The sequence below is a fragment of the Nematocida parisii genome, assembly GCF_000250985.1.
Source record: "Nematocida parisii ERTm1 unplaced genomic scaffold supercont1.8, whole genome shotgun sequence".
Taxonomy (NCBI): domain Eukaryota; kingdom Fungi; phylum Microsporidia; genus Nematocida; species Nematocida parisii.
This window is the reverse complement of record NW_013524653.1, coordinates 1-15390: the sequence shown is the minus strand read 5'-3', so window position 1 is coordinate 15390 and position 15390 is coordinate 1. Positions and strand designations below refer to the sequence as shown.

General features: G+C 37.1%; 10 protein-coding genes across 10 annotated transcripts; 8 read left to right on the top strand and 2 right to left on the bottom strand.

The window, feature by feature from the left end:
* Positions 1–30: 30 nt before the first annotated feature.
* NEPG_02477 (uncharacterized protein) lies at positions 31–2086 on the top strand (the record flags this gene model as incomplete). The annotated part of the gene is made up of 1 exon (XM_013204850.1): positions 31–2086. One exon carries the CDS (start codon positions 31–33, stop codon positions 1795–1797), a length of 1767 nt encoding a protein of 588 aa, XP_013060304.1. The 3' UTR covers positions 1798–2086.
* Positions 2087–2311: 225 nt separating this feature from the next.
* NEPG_02476 (uncharacterized protein) lies at positions 2312–2815 on the top strand (the record flags this gene model as incomplete). The annotated part of the gene is made up of 1 exon (XM_013204849.1): positions 2312–2815. The coding sequence occupies one exon, from the start codon at positions 2312–2314 to the stop codon at positions 2813–2815; it is 504 nt and encodes a 167-aa protein (XP_013060303.1).
* A 69-nt stretch (positions 2816–2884) lies between these two features.
* On the top strand, positions 2885–3538 carry NEPG_02475 (uncharacterized protein; the record flags this gene model as incomplete). The annotated part of the gene is made up of 1 exon (XM_013204848.1): positions 2885–3538. One exon carries the CDS (start codon positions 2885–2887, stop codon positions 3443–3445), a length of 561 nt encoding a protein of 186 aa, XP_013060302.1. The 3' UTR covers positions 3446–3538.
* A 507-nt stretch (positions 3539–4045) lies between these two features.
* NEPG_02474 (uncharacterized protein) lies at positions 4046–5708 on the bottom strand (the record flags this gene model as incomplete). The annotated part of the gene is made up of 1 exon (XM_013204847.1): positions 4046–5708. One exon carries the CDS (start codon positions 5706–5708, stop codon positions 4419–4421), a length of 1290 nt encoding a protein of 429 aa, XP_013060301.1. The 3' UTR covers positions 4046–4418.
* Positions 5709–6630: 922 nt separating this feature from the next.
* NEPG_02473 (uncharacterized protein) lies at positions 6631–7164 on the top strand (the record flags this gene model as incomplete). The annotated part of the gene is made up of 1 exon (XM_013204846.1): positions 6631–7164. The coding sequence occupies exon 1, from the start codon at positions 6682–6684 to the stop codon at positions 7162–7164; it is 483 nt and encodes a 160-aa protein (XP_013060300.1). The 5' UTR covers positions 6631–6681.
* A 39-nt stretch (positions 7165–7203) lies between these two features.
* On the top strand, positions 7204–8577 carry NEPG_02472 (uncharacterized protein; the record flags this gene model as incomplete). Its single annotated transcript, XM_013204845.1, has 1 exon — positions 7204–8577. One exon carries the CDS (start codon positions 7204–7206, stop codon positions 8575–8577), a length of 1374 nt encoding a protein of 457 aa, XP_013060299.1.
* Positions 8578–9240: 663 nt separating this feature from the next.
* On the top strand, positions 9241–10026 carry NEPG_02471 (uncharacterized protein; the record flags this gene model as incomplete). The annotated part of the gene is made up of 1 exon (XM_013204844.1): positions 9241–10026. One exon carries the CDS (start codon positions 9241–9243, stop codon positions 9946–9948), a length of 708 nt encoding a protein of 235 aa, XP_013060298.1. The 3' UTR covers positions 9949–10026.
* Positions 10027–10190: 164 nt separating this feature from the next.
* NEPG_02470 (uncharacterized protein) lies at positions 10191–10788 on the top strand (the record flags this gene model as incomplete). The annotated part of the gene is made up of 1 exon (XM_013204843.1): positions 10191–10788. The coding sequence occupies exon 1, from the start codon at positions 10474–10476 to the stop codon at positions 10786–10788; it is 315 nt and encodes a 104-aa protein (XP_013060297.1). The 5' UTR covers positions 10191–10473.
* Positions 10789–11115: 327 nt separating this feature from the next.
* Positions 11116–13562, top strand: NEPG_02469 (uncharacterized protein; the record flags this gene model as incomplete). Its single annotated transcript, XM_013204842.1, has 1 exon — positions 11116–13562. The coding sequence occupies one exon, from the start codon at positions 11116–11118 to the stop codon at positions 13540–13542; it is 2427 nt and encodes an 808-aa protein (XP_013060296.1). The 3' UTR covers positions 13543–13562.
* Positions 13563–13775: 213 nt separating this feature from the next.
* On the bottom strand, positions 13776–15363 carry NEPG_02468 (uncharacterized protein; the record flags this gene model as incomplete). Its single annotated transcript, XM_013204841.1, has 1 exon — positions 13776–15363. One exon carries the CDS (start codon positions 15361–15363, stop codon positions 13834–13836), a length of 1530 nt encoding a protein of 509 aa, XP_013060295.1. The 3' UTR covers positions 13776–13833.
* Positions 15364–15390: the final 27 nt, after the last annotated feature.

Below are 15390 nucleotides of genomic sequence, written 5' to 3'. Positions count from 1 at the left end.
TACTGTGAATTTTACTTTTATTCAAGAGCAATGGAAGAACTGCGGATTCTTGTTACTACTGACAACCACCTAGGGTTTGCAGAAAGAGACCCTGTGCGGGGAGAAGACTCGTTCCGTGCATTTGAAGAAGTATTTACACATGCCCGAGAGACACGGGCAGACTGCATTCTTATATGCGGAGACCTGTTCCACGATGTTAGTCCGTCTAAGTACACCATATACAGAACTATGGAAATACTTCAAAGGAATATCATGGGGGATCATTCCATAGAGATAGAGTGCACAGACAACGGAAACTTTGTAAGCATAGACAAAAGAAGGCGGGGTGTAAATTATTCAAGCCCAAACATGAGAATACAGATGCCTATATTTGCTATAAATGGAAATCATGACGAGCCATCTGGGCATAAAGGGGTGACAGCTTTGGATATTTTTGCAGAGGCGGGGCTGGTAAATTACTTCGGGGCAATAGATGGAAAAACAACGAACTCTGCAGTGCGCCCAATTGTATTAAAGAAGGGGCAAATAGTGTTTAACTTGTATGGCATGGGGGGAATAAGAGACGAAACAATGGCAAAGCTTCTTTCAGAGGAAAGGATTTCTCTGACTCCTGCTAATAAAGGGGTTCGTGCTCTGGTTATTCACCAGACTAGATGTGGTGTTGGAATTAACACGTATGTCCCTGAGGAGCTTTTAAGTAAAGATCTCGACCTTGTTATTTGGGGGCACATGCATAAGTCAGAGCCAATACCGGTGCAGAATTATAAGATGGGATTCTATACCTTGCAGCCGGGGTCTACTGTGCAGACGTCGCTGTGTAAAGCAGAGAGCGGGGACAAGCACTGTGTTCTTCTGAAAGTCAAAGAGGATGGATGGAGCAGCACCCCGATACTGATGATGAGCCCGCGTAGCTTGGTGTTTAGAACTATCTCTGCAAATGCAAGTAATATAGAGGAAAAGATCAGAACAGAAATGCTGTCCATACTAGAGGTGCACGGAAATAGCCGCCGGCCACTTGTAAGACTGCGTGTAGAGATTGATGGTGCATTGCCCAGCACTGTCATTCCAAAAAGAACCATGGCAGAGTTTGCAGATCGGGTTGCCAATCCAAAGGATGTTCTAAGAATAATCCACAAGAAGAAGCAGGCATTAAGTAAAAAGGCAGAAGAAGTAAGGGATGTACATCCAAATGCACAGTTCGCCCTAGATGTTGAGGATGTAAGAATTCTATCAAAGGACATATTTGCACAGAGCATTATGGAGTGTATTGATAGAGAAAACAAAACTGTAATATCCCACCGATACGATGAGATAGTTCAAGAGGTAGTCAAAGTTCTTAAGTCACACAGATGGACTGATATTGAAAAAGAAATACACCCGGCTGTTCTGGAGATTGAAAAGCGATTTTCGTTCGGGCGAGCACATGTATTAGAAAGTATTAGCAGACAGAAGCAAATGAGAGAAATAGAAGACAGGCAGAGCAACTATAGTATAAATGCGCCAGATGAATCTGTAGAAGAAATTGCAACAAAAATGAAAGATAGCGAGGACCTTTCAAATATACTAAGAAAGCCCGACGCGTCTGAAAACATTCTACAGGACCAGAGAATGCAAGAATACAATCCAGGGTGTTTTATTGCCAAGCAAGCAAAGAACACTGCAGATGTTTTGGCTGCAGACATTCTTAAAGAAGATACCACAGCTCTAGAACTAGACATAATGGATAAGAATACTTTATCTGCGCATGCACCCAAGCGACCAAAGACAGATTACACCTTTTCATCCTTTTGGGATTAAAATGTATTAAGAAGGTGTCTTCCAAGTATATGGATTAAATTTCGGGGTATTTTCCAGTATGCATATGTTTATATTCTCTATGTAATAAGCTAGCTGAAATTTTCTTGTTTTATACCATAAAGTGCATATAAAATCAATCTAGTTTTATTTTCTGGCTACTATTATAAATGTAAGTAAAATAAGTAAACCTTGTGAAGAACGGACGTATATCCAAGCATCTTCTGCCAAAATCTATCACTATAAGAAAGGGCATATTGAAAAATGTACACCCGTGCCATGAATATCTGCAATAAACTTCTTTATTCTATTTAATTCGCCTTTTGTTATAAACTGTATATTCGGGCCATGCCTACACTTGTTTGCTAAGGGCTCTTGCTATATACAATTTTCTGTGCATTTGGCCTGTTTCACCGCAGGACTTTTTAAATGTGTATGTCACATTAATTTTGCATAGTATTTTTTTTATTGGCTATATTGTACGCGCTTGAGTTTATTCTAGTTAAGCACTTATAACATGTGTTTCATGTTCTTGAAATCCTTGCTGCGTAGAAGAGTATTTCATGCTTTTAACGGAGTGTATTCTGCATCTGTTTTAGTGACAGGGGTATACTCTGCGTTCGCTACTATTCATCAGTTAGTCTTCCAGATAGTTATTTCTTTGTGGTCCTTGTTCGTTTCTGCCGCCATCTGTTTTCTATGCTTTCATAGAATATCAATATTAAACATGATGCACAGTATGTATCTGCTACTTATGAACATTGTTATGATTTTATCAATCATATTCCTTCGATTTCTATTTGAGTTTCAAGCTAGTGACAGATTTGGTATTTTATTTGAGAGCATTCCAATTATTGTAATTTGTGCTTTCTCCTTTTTTAATATGCTCTATATTGCATATGTTCGTAGATGCATTATTGATGGGCTAATACAGCCCGTGTTTATGCAGCAAAGGAAAAAGATTGAATCGAAAGTTGTCTTTGTCCGTAGGGAGTATCCGGAGATTTTCAGCATCCAATAAGAATGAATTAAAAATAAACCAATCAGAGATCGGATACTTCTAGATAAAGAATTCTATAATTTACCCCGTATGAATTCAAGCGGTGAGAATAGCAAAACAAAGGCAGTGGCCGAGAAAGTGAAACAAACAGATGACAAAGCACACGAGCAGGTGCAAAAAATAAAAGAGTCAAAATTGGGGAAAGCCATCCCAACAGAATACAAAAACATAGGTATAAAACAGGTTGCACTAATTAGTTTAGTGCTAAACTCAGTTGTGCTAGTTTTTACATATGCACTGTGCATTGCCTTATATCCTAAAAAGGCAGAGGATAGTGGCTTTGCTAAATCAATATCTGGAATATGCCTGGGGCTTACATACGCTATGAGCTTCTGCCATGACTTCTTTGTGTATTGGTTTGAAAGGGGAACAATGCTTCTGTCCTTTGTAGGATTGCGTGTGTTTAGCTTACTTGTGACAATTGTTGTTGCTCTTTTCTTAACTGGGCCTTCTGCCACAATTCTGTTTAAGTGTTTTATTATACTTATAAATATTATATTCTGTCTTATGTACATGTATATATTTGCTATATATATTTCCCACTTAAAGACGGGAGGGTCTACAGAAGGAGGCGACCAACAAGAAGTATAGCTTGCGTAATAAACAACCATGCTATATGCATCTTCAGTTTATTTTTGCTTTCTAGTGCGTGGGTTAATGCCTGTGGTATTATTTAATTAAAGGAAGGCTTTTAATTCTTTTTAGTTATTCTTATTTCGAAGTACTGCTGTAAATTTAATATGCTGTTTTTGTGATATGTTTGTTTCTTATTATTTAGTGCTGTTTAACAGATGTAATCAAAAACACCCGAATTATACAGTGTTTCGTTGGAGTTTGCTGTTTGAGTGCTTTTTGCTGCTGATACAGATATATTTGTGATTGCTTTAATTTGGAATATTTTTAGTTTAAATTTATTGTGTAAGCACTATGTAAAAAAAGGAAAAAATGTACATATTTAAAGTAAAACAATGAAAATAAGTTTAAAAAGAATTCTAAAATACAAAATAATTTATGACAATTCGAAAAAAGATATAGCTAGAAAAGCAGAAGATTCTACTGTTTAAAGTGCTTTCAGTATTTAGGCTTGCTAAAAATTCTATTCATTCTAGAGTAAAAACAATGAAAAAGAAGAGATGTGTAACATAAAGAAAAAAGACATCTACTAACTAATTTAATTTTATTGTATATTATTTTCTATAGCAAAACAGTACCAGTCCATACCAATAATTATAAGGAAATGCCAGGAAGGGTATATGATTAGACAAAATATGCAGTCTATTATGTGAAATCCCCACCTTAAAATCAGAACCAGATGTATCTAAGGCCATATATAGTATTATACTGGTGGGGTGTTTTTGCTTCTTCTATATTTATATGCAGATGGGCATTTTCAGCTATAAATTTGCATGTTTAGCTGTATCTAATCAGAAATAAATATTTGTTTGTGGGGTTTGGAGTATGCAGAATGGTGCTATTCAATTTTGGATTATATTATATGAATATGCAATAGGCGCGGTATTTGGTGAATGCCAATTCTATTCCTATAAATGTCAGACTGTTGACCCTAAACCACTGTGCTATTAACTAGTTGTTCTTTAATTTTTGGAATTTCTGTGCCCAGTGTGCTGTTTTTTATGGGCAGTGCTAGCGAAGAGGCAAAGCTTAGCCCGAAAAATGACGCAATGATGTAGAACAGGAAGGAAATAGACACCACCACCCCAATCAGCCGTATTACATTTGCAATCTTCTTCTGCCATGAGTGGCTTTGGCGCTTATGCTGCTTTTCTCTAAATTCAGATACATTCAAGTCTGCTCCTTTGATAAGGCGAATTATTTTATCGCAGAATGACTTTGATAGAATCATCCACACGAGCTGGTCCACAAATGCAATTAAAGCGTATGCTCTATACTTAATGATGAGGAACAGGAAAAAGGACTTTATACACAAATATGCCCCATATGACCAGTTTTTTTTATGCAGATTTTCTGATCTCTCAACTTCATCATTTGACTCAAATATTTTGTAGTACTCCTCCATTGCTTTACCAAAGAAAACAAGACTACCTGTCAGCAGAGTTCCTGTGGGCCCGTGCAGAGCCATAAGCATTGATTTTGTGCCACTAATCAGTGCTTCTCCGTATGGAACATAGGTGTATATAGAATCTATCATAGCATGGTTTAGAATCTGCATGTCAGTTATAATAAAGATAGAACTGGCTAGAAATACTACAGACTTAAGCAGTGCTATGCAAAATACCCCCTGCATTATATATTTGATAATTACCATTAATCCAGAAGATATAAATCCGATTTCTGAAGACTTTTCTAAGTCCGGATCCATGCTCTGTTCTTCAGTCAACTCGGAAGGTAGAAGAGATTCACTTGGTATTTTTCTGTTTGTAAACGCAATTTCATACTCATCTACTATCTCTTCTGCGGCCTCCTCTTTTTTGGTACCAGATGGTTCTACATCCCCATATAAAACATTCAACTCTTTCTTATATGAGGATGAAAGATTGTTATAGTTCTTCTTATAGTCTTTGCAGAATATAAAGTGCATGACCATCTGTATGGACCATGCCACCATAGAAATGTATCCTTCTCTAGAAATAAGTGCTAGTATAATGCTGTTATATGCGATAAAACACTCACATATGTCACTGGAAAGCTTAACAAACTTTGAAATTGCGAGCCATATAAACATGCTAATTTGACTGGGCTGTACTGTAATCATTACATTGTTAGTTGTGCTTGTTTTATCTTTTTTTGCTAATACTTCAGCGAGTGTAAGTGCAATTATTACACCAAATGTGAATACACTAGCCACTGCATGCCTCTTGTTCGATTTTTGCATTGTGTGAGAAAAATTTTAAAAACTTTAAATAATCAACGATTTAATTTGCTGTTGTGTATTATGCAAAAAATTAATGCATGATTGGGTTGAACAATAAATTTGTTTGGTGCTGATTTGAAATTTTAAACTTTATATTATGGTTAGACAGGATAATTTAATAACTATTCAAGATTTTTATGGTAGCTTGTATAAAATAAAAAAAATCAGGCTATTTCGGAGTTTATTCGTATGAATTACATCGCAATAAATTTTATTATAGGCGTTATTGGAATTACGGGATATACTTACTAATTTTATTTTTAAGTTATATATTCGAATAATATGAAAATTAATATATACCAAAGCTATTCTTTTATTATAGTAGCATACAGTAAAAATAGATACTTTCAAATAGCCCGAAATTATTTTAATATTTTGAAAACATGACAGCATAAATTAAATAATAGAGAATAAACATAAAAAGTGAAGGCATACGGAAAAAATAAAGTTGAAACATTCTGATTTTTCTAATTACCAATTAATTTTTTCAGAGTATAGTATTGTTTAATGTTTATATAAAAAATCAACTAGAGTCAACTATATTCTGGAATAGGCTAGCTAAACTATACCTCTCTCCTATTATATGCCGAAAACGAATAGAACAAATAGATCTGATGTTTTACAAGATGCCACAAAAGACACAAAATCAGAACTTAATAGACTACATACAGACTGATGTGCGAATTTTTGGAGTAATTTGGGATTTATTTTTATTTCACTAATAATAGCCCAGAATAACCCGAATATAACGAAGAGCTGCTTAAAAACAAAATAGACTCAAATTCTGGAAATACCCCTAATACTCCTAGATCGGTTTAAACCAATGCATCCACGCTGCCTTTTTATTGTGTTTAGTGAGTATGCGGGTTATTCGGGTTAGGCGATATTTTCCCATCTTAGCATAATTTATTCAGAACTAGCTTTTTCTAAAAATATGCACAGAGGATACAAAGTTTGGATTATAGTAGGCCTTCTTGGAAAAATAATTACAGGAGTTCAGAATCCAGCAGTGAAGAACTTTCTTTACGATGTATTTATATCAAACAAAAGTCTTTCTTGGATTGCAGAGGAGTTAATGGATGAAAGGGCCTTAGATGGAAAGCCAGCCCTTTCAATTGGTTCTATGAAGAAAGGAGTGCTTTCGCCGCAGTTTATGTTAATAACTGGGCTGATTTTTGTGTTCCGAACATTAATGAATGTATTTATCATGAAAATACCAATTGCTTTGTACTTCGTTGCATTTGACTACTGTGAAAATAGATACTGTAAAATAGCAAACTCGCAGGGATTATATGATTCTCTTGTGCATATATTTCTTTTATTAGTAATGATATACTGTGCACAGTGCACTATGCGGGATGTAATTGCGTTTAGAGAGGAGTATTTTCAGAGCCTGGGGCGAGTGGGGCGAGAATGAGGAAATAAATTATTTTGCAAAAATACAAAGAAGTGCTGTATGGTGGAAGTGCTTAATCAAGAAAAAGAAAGTGTATATAGACAGTTTATTGCAAAAGTGCGTCAAGCAGGGTTTGTTAGGCTGGTTTGCATATCACGTGAAATAGATCATTTTGCAGCACTATTCTCTTTGATAGTTGTGCTGGAGAGAGAGATTATAAAGCACGAGGTTATCTGGGAGGATGCGCGAAGTGGCAAGCAGGCTGTATTTGAGATAGGCATAGGGCAAGGCTGTAAAGTGGAGAACGGGGCGGTTATAAGCACGCAAAAGGAGAAGCACACAAAAAACATAATGTTCTTGCTTGGAGAAACACTGGAAGAGGTTATTTTTAATCTCTGCAAAAGCATAGGGCATATGACTTCAGAGTGTCTGTGGAGTATCTGTGTGTCTATGTATGGAAGCTTAGACAAAGCAGAGCAGATACAGTGGAGGCATCCAATAAAAAATGTGTTAGGTGATAGAAAGGCCAAAGAAGAAGACTTGGAGGAGACAGAAGACGAGGATTTTGAGCAGAAAGAGAACATTTATGTTGAAGATGGCGATTTTTGCGGAATAAAGAAAGAAATAGCAGCAGAGGTATCTAGGCTGGAAAGAGATGATGATGATGAAAAGAAGTCTATCCAACAGGTGAAGGGAATATACTTTTCATTTAGCCAGTGGTGCACACTATACGAGGCTCTTCTTCAAGACTTTGGTGTGATAGAAGAGCTTGGTCTTTTTTTCCAAAGAAAAAATACAAAGCACTGTCTTCTAGAGAACCCAGAGTATTTATTGAACCAGTTTTTGGCCCGTTTGGGGGTATCTGTTGCAGCTGCACAGGAGACATCGCTGAACAATCTTGTAGGGCCTGTTCAGGAGGTGATCAGAAGAAGCTTTAATAAGAGGCAGACGTATTTCAAGCACTACCAATACAATCTTGGATTTTCGCATGTAGAGGTATTTTATTCCATATGCCATCTGATTAAAAATGGCGCATTCACTGAGGCTGTTTTCTCCTTTAGAAATATAAAGTTTATAGATGTACATAAAGGCCTTGCAGAGTACAACAAGGTAGTACACAGTGTGAAGAAAGGAATTGAGAAGAGGCGAGTACTGAAGGTATGTGGGATGAGCATGGTTCTTATCCCCAAGGGAGCAGTTGTGTTTATGTCAAAGAATGAAATAACGCTTATGAAGAAGGTCTTTGGCACTATATACTATATGTGCAAAGAAAAAAACCCGCATAAAGAAATTATTATGGCGGCGTATATTGAGAACAGTAGAATTTTCAGGGTGTTCTTTAAAGAGGAAGACCATATTAGATGGGAAGATACGGAGGAAAAAAATCTTAATAATTCGATTGTAGGTATACTTACCAGGCTTGAAGAGGAGTAACTGTGCTATAGATAAGCGAAAATTCTAGCTGTCGCCCAGATTTTCGGGGATATTAAAGACATGCTGACTGATTTATATATATGCAGCGCCTTTCTGGTGTGTTAAGGCATAGATGTACTTATAATGACTATACTAGGTTTCAGAAGTATTGGAAGAATTTTTACAGTGGTGAGTGATTATATCTAATGTTTGGGTTATGGTTTTTCCTCTTAATTTTAGAGTATTATAGGAATGCAAGATATAATCAGGCCGCTGTTCTTTCAGAATAAAGTTAAATATTTATTAGAACCTTTCTATTCGAATACGCATGGGTTTAAAATTTTCTAGATCGATTTTGTGCTATACATACCAGTATGTATACTGTATTTTGCAGAATTATGTTCATAAATATGTAATGAGTAGTGCTTTAAAATAAATTTCAGAAGATTCCTGTAAAACCTAGGGCATTTCAGATTATTTATATAAGGATTACAGCTTATATATATTTATATTTATTTATATATGCAAAAATTGACCAATTGAAATGGCTGAAATTCTAATAGAAAATCAACTAATTAATTAGGGAAAGAATATTTTTATATAATTAATGTCAAGATAGGTCTAATTAGAATGGCCTATGTGTAATTAATTAATTTATTTATTTTTGAATATTCTAAAAACAGAATGGATTCCATATCTTTAAAAGCAGAAAAGCAGCAAGCAGAAGAAAACTATGCCAGCGCCTCCAGTAAAACAGTAAAAAATATAAAAATTGGGCAGAAAATAGCTATTTGCATCAGAAAGGGAATAGAGTGGGCTATGGGGATTGGATCCTGCCTGCTTGTTATAAAAAGCCTGCATAGGGATATCACTGTGCACGGTGCAGTTTCAATCATTCCAAAAACAATTGTTTTTACAACAGTGTGCATTTCAATGTATAGTTGGAGACGGGCAATTCTGCACTCACTTCTGTCTAGAAAGGAAGAGCATCTGTTCTACCATAAAACAGCAATTGCTATCATTATAGGGCTTTTTGGGGCAGTTTCTGGAAACCCGTGGTTTCTATTTTTTTTAACAAGCCGATCTCTTAATATTCATATGTTTGTGCTGAGTCTTTTTATACATAGCGCTATATGGGGGTCTACTTTTTTTATACACAGTTCTGCAATAAAGCAGGTTATTTTTCTGTATCCTACTATAGCCGCAGGCATTGTAAATATAGAGGAGATTCTCTCTGATAAGGGCATGCATTGCACATACCAGCAAAGCAAAAAGTATCTTCTTGGCCTGTCTATGATATTTGTTTCCTTCTGTCTTCTGGGGTTTATTTTTTCTCCTCACGCAGAGGTAATGCGAATACTCACACCGGAAACGCCTCTGGTGTACAGATAGGAAGAAATCATTATGTAAAGAACATCTTCAGAAAACAACCCGAAATATTTAACCGCATAAAATGAAGAATAAACAGCAAATTGAAAAGAAAATTTAAATATTACCTGTTTAAGTTTACACTATATCTATATTTTAGACTTTAAAGAGCTATTTCAGGCTATATATAGAATAAAGCAAATAGCTCCAAATATTTATGGACCAATTATAAAATTTTAGATAGAATTCTATTTAATTTGCAATTGTATGTATAATTGCCATTTAAATATGCAGTAGACTCAAAAGAAATGTGGCTTAAAACATTCTTGTCTTCTGGTGGCCAGCAATTAGATAAATCTTTGACTATAATGCATTTATAGCACTATGAGAAATTCTCTAGGGCTATGTGGATTCTTTTTATTTCTATTTTAGTTAGACTGTGGCGACACCACCACTCAAGCGCGCGGCGATCCCGCCATGGCAAAAGGCCGGAATCTAATAATCACAGATCAACTTTGGACTATATAAGTAGCACGCACCCAAACAAATATGAGAGAAACAATGAGACAACCAAGAAACATATTTACTAAAAGGCTCAGCGCCAGTAGCGCCACAAGGACTCCGCGTCCGTGCATATCCCAATATTCTAATAATCATAATAAAGAGCATCCCTCAATACTATCTCTATCTATCTTGGACTATGTTATCCGGGCAGCGACGGTGCCTCCTCGTGAGCACGTCATAGACCAATATTATTTATTAATAGAGCTTGCATATATCATACTGTATATCACATACATGCTCAGAAACTATGTATGCGCTTTCTATATATACCGATGGGAGTTTCTAGTCATGGATATATAAAATATTTATAGCAGAAATACACTCAAAGAAGAAAAGGATAGATGGGCACAGCCATGGTTATATTATAAATCACGATATAGCGTTTAAAAACCTAAATTTCTAGCATCTATGTCTTTATGTCTACTATTTTTAGCACATTTAACCTTATTACTTTATTTATTAATTTATATCTATCTACCTGTCAAATAAAGAAATTCAATTGTTTAATTAAACCTCGAGGATATTTACTTTCTAGGTCTAAATTACATGAAAACAAAATAGATTTACACCCGTCTAGATTTATATTAATTATTGAAAATTTATGTTCGTTAAAATTTTATCTTAACAATGTTTATCCATAAGATACGAGTGCAAAAAATAATAGTTCTACTTTGTCTTGAACACTTGCTGGTGGGCCTGCACATGGGCGTGCTTTGCTCATCAGGCCTTCGAGGAGTAGTGGGAGATGCTATAGGAAGCGCGTCAATCTATCTTCACAATAAGAAACCCCCTATGTTCTTGAATACTTTACGTATACCAAGCGCATATGCCAATGTTATAGAAAAACATGCGCCTGTCCCAAATACAAGCAGTGGCATTCCTCAGAGCACAAAGATTACACCTTCTTCCTCTGCTCAGCATATGCCAAATAATTCGGGTATTCTAGATAGGTATTTATATAAGCATGTAAATAGGAATAACAAATTGCCTATTATGCTAGCAGCTCCATTAATAAAATATCGGGCATATGAAGAAAAGAAGCTTCCAGAGAATCTAAGCAGTAATGGCGCATATAAGCATACGCCTTTACCTATCCAAGAAATATTTAAGAAAATCCCCCCCATTGAATCTAATCACGGCTCAGAATTTAAAGAGTTAGAGAGTTCTGGGGAGGCTGCTATACAGAAAAAGCAAAACAGTCATCCATCCTTTTCTGATCTGTCTGACATCGCACATAACACAAAAATTATGGCTAGAATGAAGGCCCTTTACAAAACACTATTTTTGAATATGCTTGCGCCTTCTATTAGGCAGCCATCGGACATGGAGTACTGGATGTACCAAACCAGCAATGATAATATAAAAGCATATATTGTTGCACATACTGAAAATCCATCCATTCCAAAGAAATTAACTCAAAATAGACAAGATAATACATTTGTTATAATGAATAACCAATTGGGCAGGGTGTCTTTGGAGAGTTATTTACCAAACTCTAGAAGCAATTCATTAAGCCAGGCAAAGCTTGAGAAGCTGAATTCAATTGTTCCTGGCATAGTAAGCACTGTTCAAAAAGCACAGTCAAGTAATGGCGGTGTGTATATAAATATAAATGAAGATGGTGTGTGTGTATATATGGATCCACTGCTGCGCAGCACATTACATGATATGGGGGAGAACAATATTGATGACTATTTGTTGAAAAAAACCAAAAATTATATGGATCTAAAGATGCCAAACAGCATAAATCAGCAAGCTTCTGCCTTTCTTTCACTAATTCAGCAGATTTTCCAGAGCAAACAAAAAGAAACAGACTCGTTTGTAAATGTTAATATAGTCGATGTTAGCTCGCTTGATAACGAAAGCATGCCTTCTCTCTCTATTACTGAAATTGTAGACGAATTCGAATGGCCAGAAATTCAAGAATCACGACTAAGTATCGAGGAAGAAGAACTGCCGTCAGTCTCTATTTCTGCTAGTAATATTCCTTTGTTGCCTTCTGTGGAAGAATCAGTGCATCAAGCAACAAAGCCTGTTAATAATGCCGGCTCTTCTCTAGAAGACTTTAAAGCACTTCCTAGCTATAATCCAGAAAATTTTAGAAATGTCTCTGTTGCAACTATTTCTGAGATTTCTGAGCAGCTTAGCGATTTTGTAATACCACATACACATATAAATCCAGAAACAGCGCATGAATCTATAGTCAGCTGCACAAACCAGGCTGAAGAAACTTATGATTCTCACACACCCGCAAGCTTTCAATCTACTGTCTATGCGCCTCCTGTCTTAGAAGCCCCAGCTTCTGTGGTGAGAGCAGTTTCCAGCAGCAGTCCAGATTCTTCAAAGATCAGTGCACCTGAAAATAGCTCGCCAAATGACCAGAAAAAGGAAAAATCATATAAGATTTCCCATCCTGAGTCGAAAGAGGATAATCCACTGACTAATTTGAATAGAAGTGCCCAGCAGGAAGAGGCAAACCCATCTGAAGAGATGTACTCTGCGCATTCTACTCTAAATTCGGATGAACATAATTTTAACAATGCCCAGCCCATGTCATTCAATGATTTTATGACCAGAGATATCACATATCACATAGAAGACAGCATAAATTCATATAATTCTTCCATGAATCCGAATATAAGAAAAAATATTTCAATACAGAACCCATTAGTAAATTTGCACAAGCCGGATTTATCATATAATTCCGCAGAAGATGTGTCTGAATATATCACAGCAGAGGACCAACTAAGCAACCATGATTTTAATCACGACTCTGAAGAGAATAGCATCACACAATCTAGAGAAAAAGAAGCCGCTGCTTCCTATGAAAACAATATAAAAAAAGCCACCAAAGAAAGCAACTCAATTCCGAGTGTTTGGGTCTATGTTTTGTGGTGTTCTCTAACTTTTAGTGTATTTTTATTATCTGTTTTTGTCATACTGGCTTACAACAGATATAAAGCAAAGAAAAAAGAGAGAGCAATTGCAAAAGCAAGAGCAAACACAGATTTTTGTGACCAAGATAAATTAATATGCCAGGGGTCTAATATATAAATTATATCTTGTGATTAACACCGCATTAAAATAAATGCAAATTAGTTCAAATCTTTGGAATATTTACACATTTAAGGCATTTTTTATCTTAAAACAGTTTATTGATATATGGCTCGAGAGGCCTTAAGACATAAATAATATTTTATTTTTAATAAATTATGCATAGTTCACAATATATATTTATTTTAATTTTTATATTCACTACTTAGAAGATATTTCTATGAAAATTCTTGGTGGTTTGTTATATCTTGAAATTCTATGTTTATTATACTGATGAATAATAATTATCTATTATCTCCTTACCCTTTTGTGCATATTTGGTATATTCACTCTTCGGGCCATTTTTCCTGCTGGTTTTTTGTATACCGGCGCCGGCTTTGTGATTTCCATACTCTTTTCCCCCTCTACTTCTTCTTTTACCTGCTCATATGGGACCTGCTCTTTCTTTTTGGGCAGTGCAGGCAGGCGGGGAACATAGACCCCGCGCATCTCTGGTACGTGTGGAAGCCGCTTCAAGCAGTACAGATCTGTCAGTCCCACAAAATCTAGCTGCTTATAGTTCAGAACGTGCTTTAATAGATGCTCTTTATACGAACGAATATACGAGACAAATGCAACAACATCCTGCTCATTCTCTACATCTTCTGGTAGATAGAGTGCTGGGTCTTCTGGCTTTTTCTGTTCTCCAAACGCGCCGCGAACAACAGCTGGCTTGATTGGCGTTAGTTGCTGCAGAAGATTCTCGTCTGGAGTCTGTATAGGCACTCCGCGGGCCTGCATAAACCCAACATACTCCTTCTCATTTGGCATCCAAAAGAATAAACAAAGTCCATCCTGGCCGCCCCTCGCGGTTCTTCCACTTCTATGCACAAAAGTCACTGGGTCTTGCGGTAGGTCAAAGTGCAGCACTGCAGTTACACCAGGAAAGTCTAGACCACGTGCTGAAATGTCTGTACACAGAAGAACGCCCGACTCCGTGGCAGCATACTCTGCATACGTCTGCTCGCGCACTGTCTGTGGTAGTTTTCGGTGCAGACGCAGCACACAGTTATGCAGTCCTCCTCTTCCTACTGTCTGCATCAGCCTAGAATAAAAGTAGTCTACCTGTGCACACGTAGCAAAAAACACAATTATTTTCTTTCCGAGTGCACGGATACTACGCATTAGAGCCTCTGCCTTTTGTGCAGGCGACACGCACAGACCAAATAGACGAAGACCATCTGGCACCCGCAGTGCACTCTTAACACACACAAACAGAGGACTTCGCATGCCTAGACGGCCAAGTGCGTGCACACTCTCTGATACTGTGGCAGAAAATATCGCTGTCTGCTTTGCCCGCGGAAGCATGCGGAGCATTTCTGAGACTTCCTTCCTAAATCCAAATGAAAGCATTTTGTCTGCTTCATCCAGGACAAAGAGCTCTACATCACGTAGAGGCATTCCGCCCTCTCGGCTCAGCTCAAACACTTTTCCTGGCGATCCAATCATAATGTCTGCCCACTGCACTGTTCCTTCCTCGCTCTGCACGCGCTGTGCAACGATTTCTTCCACCTGCGCACCTCCTGTGATGCACTGCATGCTTACATCGAGGCCCTCTGTGATAGAGAGCGCGGCCTGGTGAATCTGCTGCGCTAGCTCACGTGTTGGTGCAACAACAAGGGTCCTTGGCCCTACTGTCTTCTTCCCACGCTTTTTTGCAAGCACTCTCTGTAGAAGGGGCACAAGAAATGCAAATGTTTTTCCAGAGCCCGTGACTGCTTCGGCTACCACGTCTCTCTGCCGCAAAAGCAGGGGCACCACGCTTTCCTGCACTGGCGTCATTTCGTCAAATCCTTTATCTGCAAGATT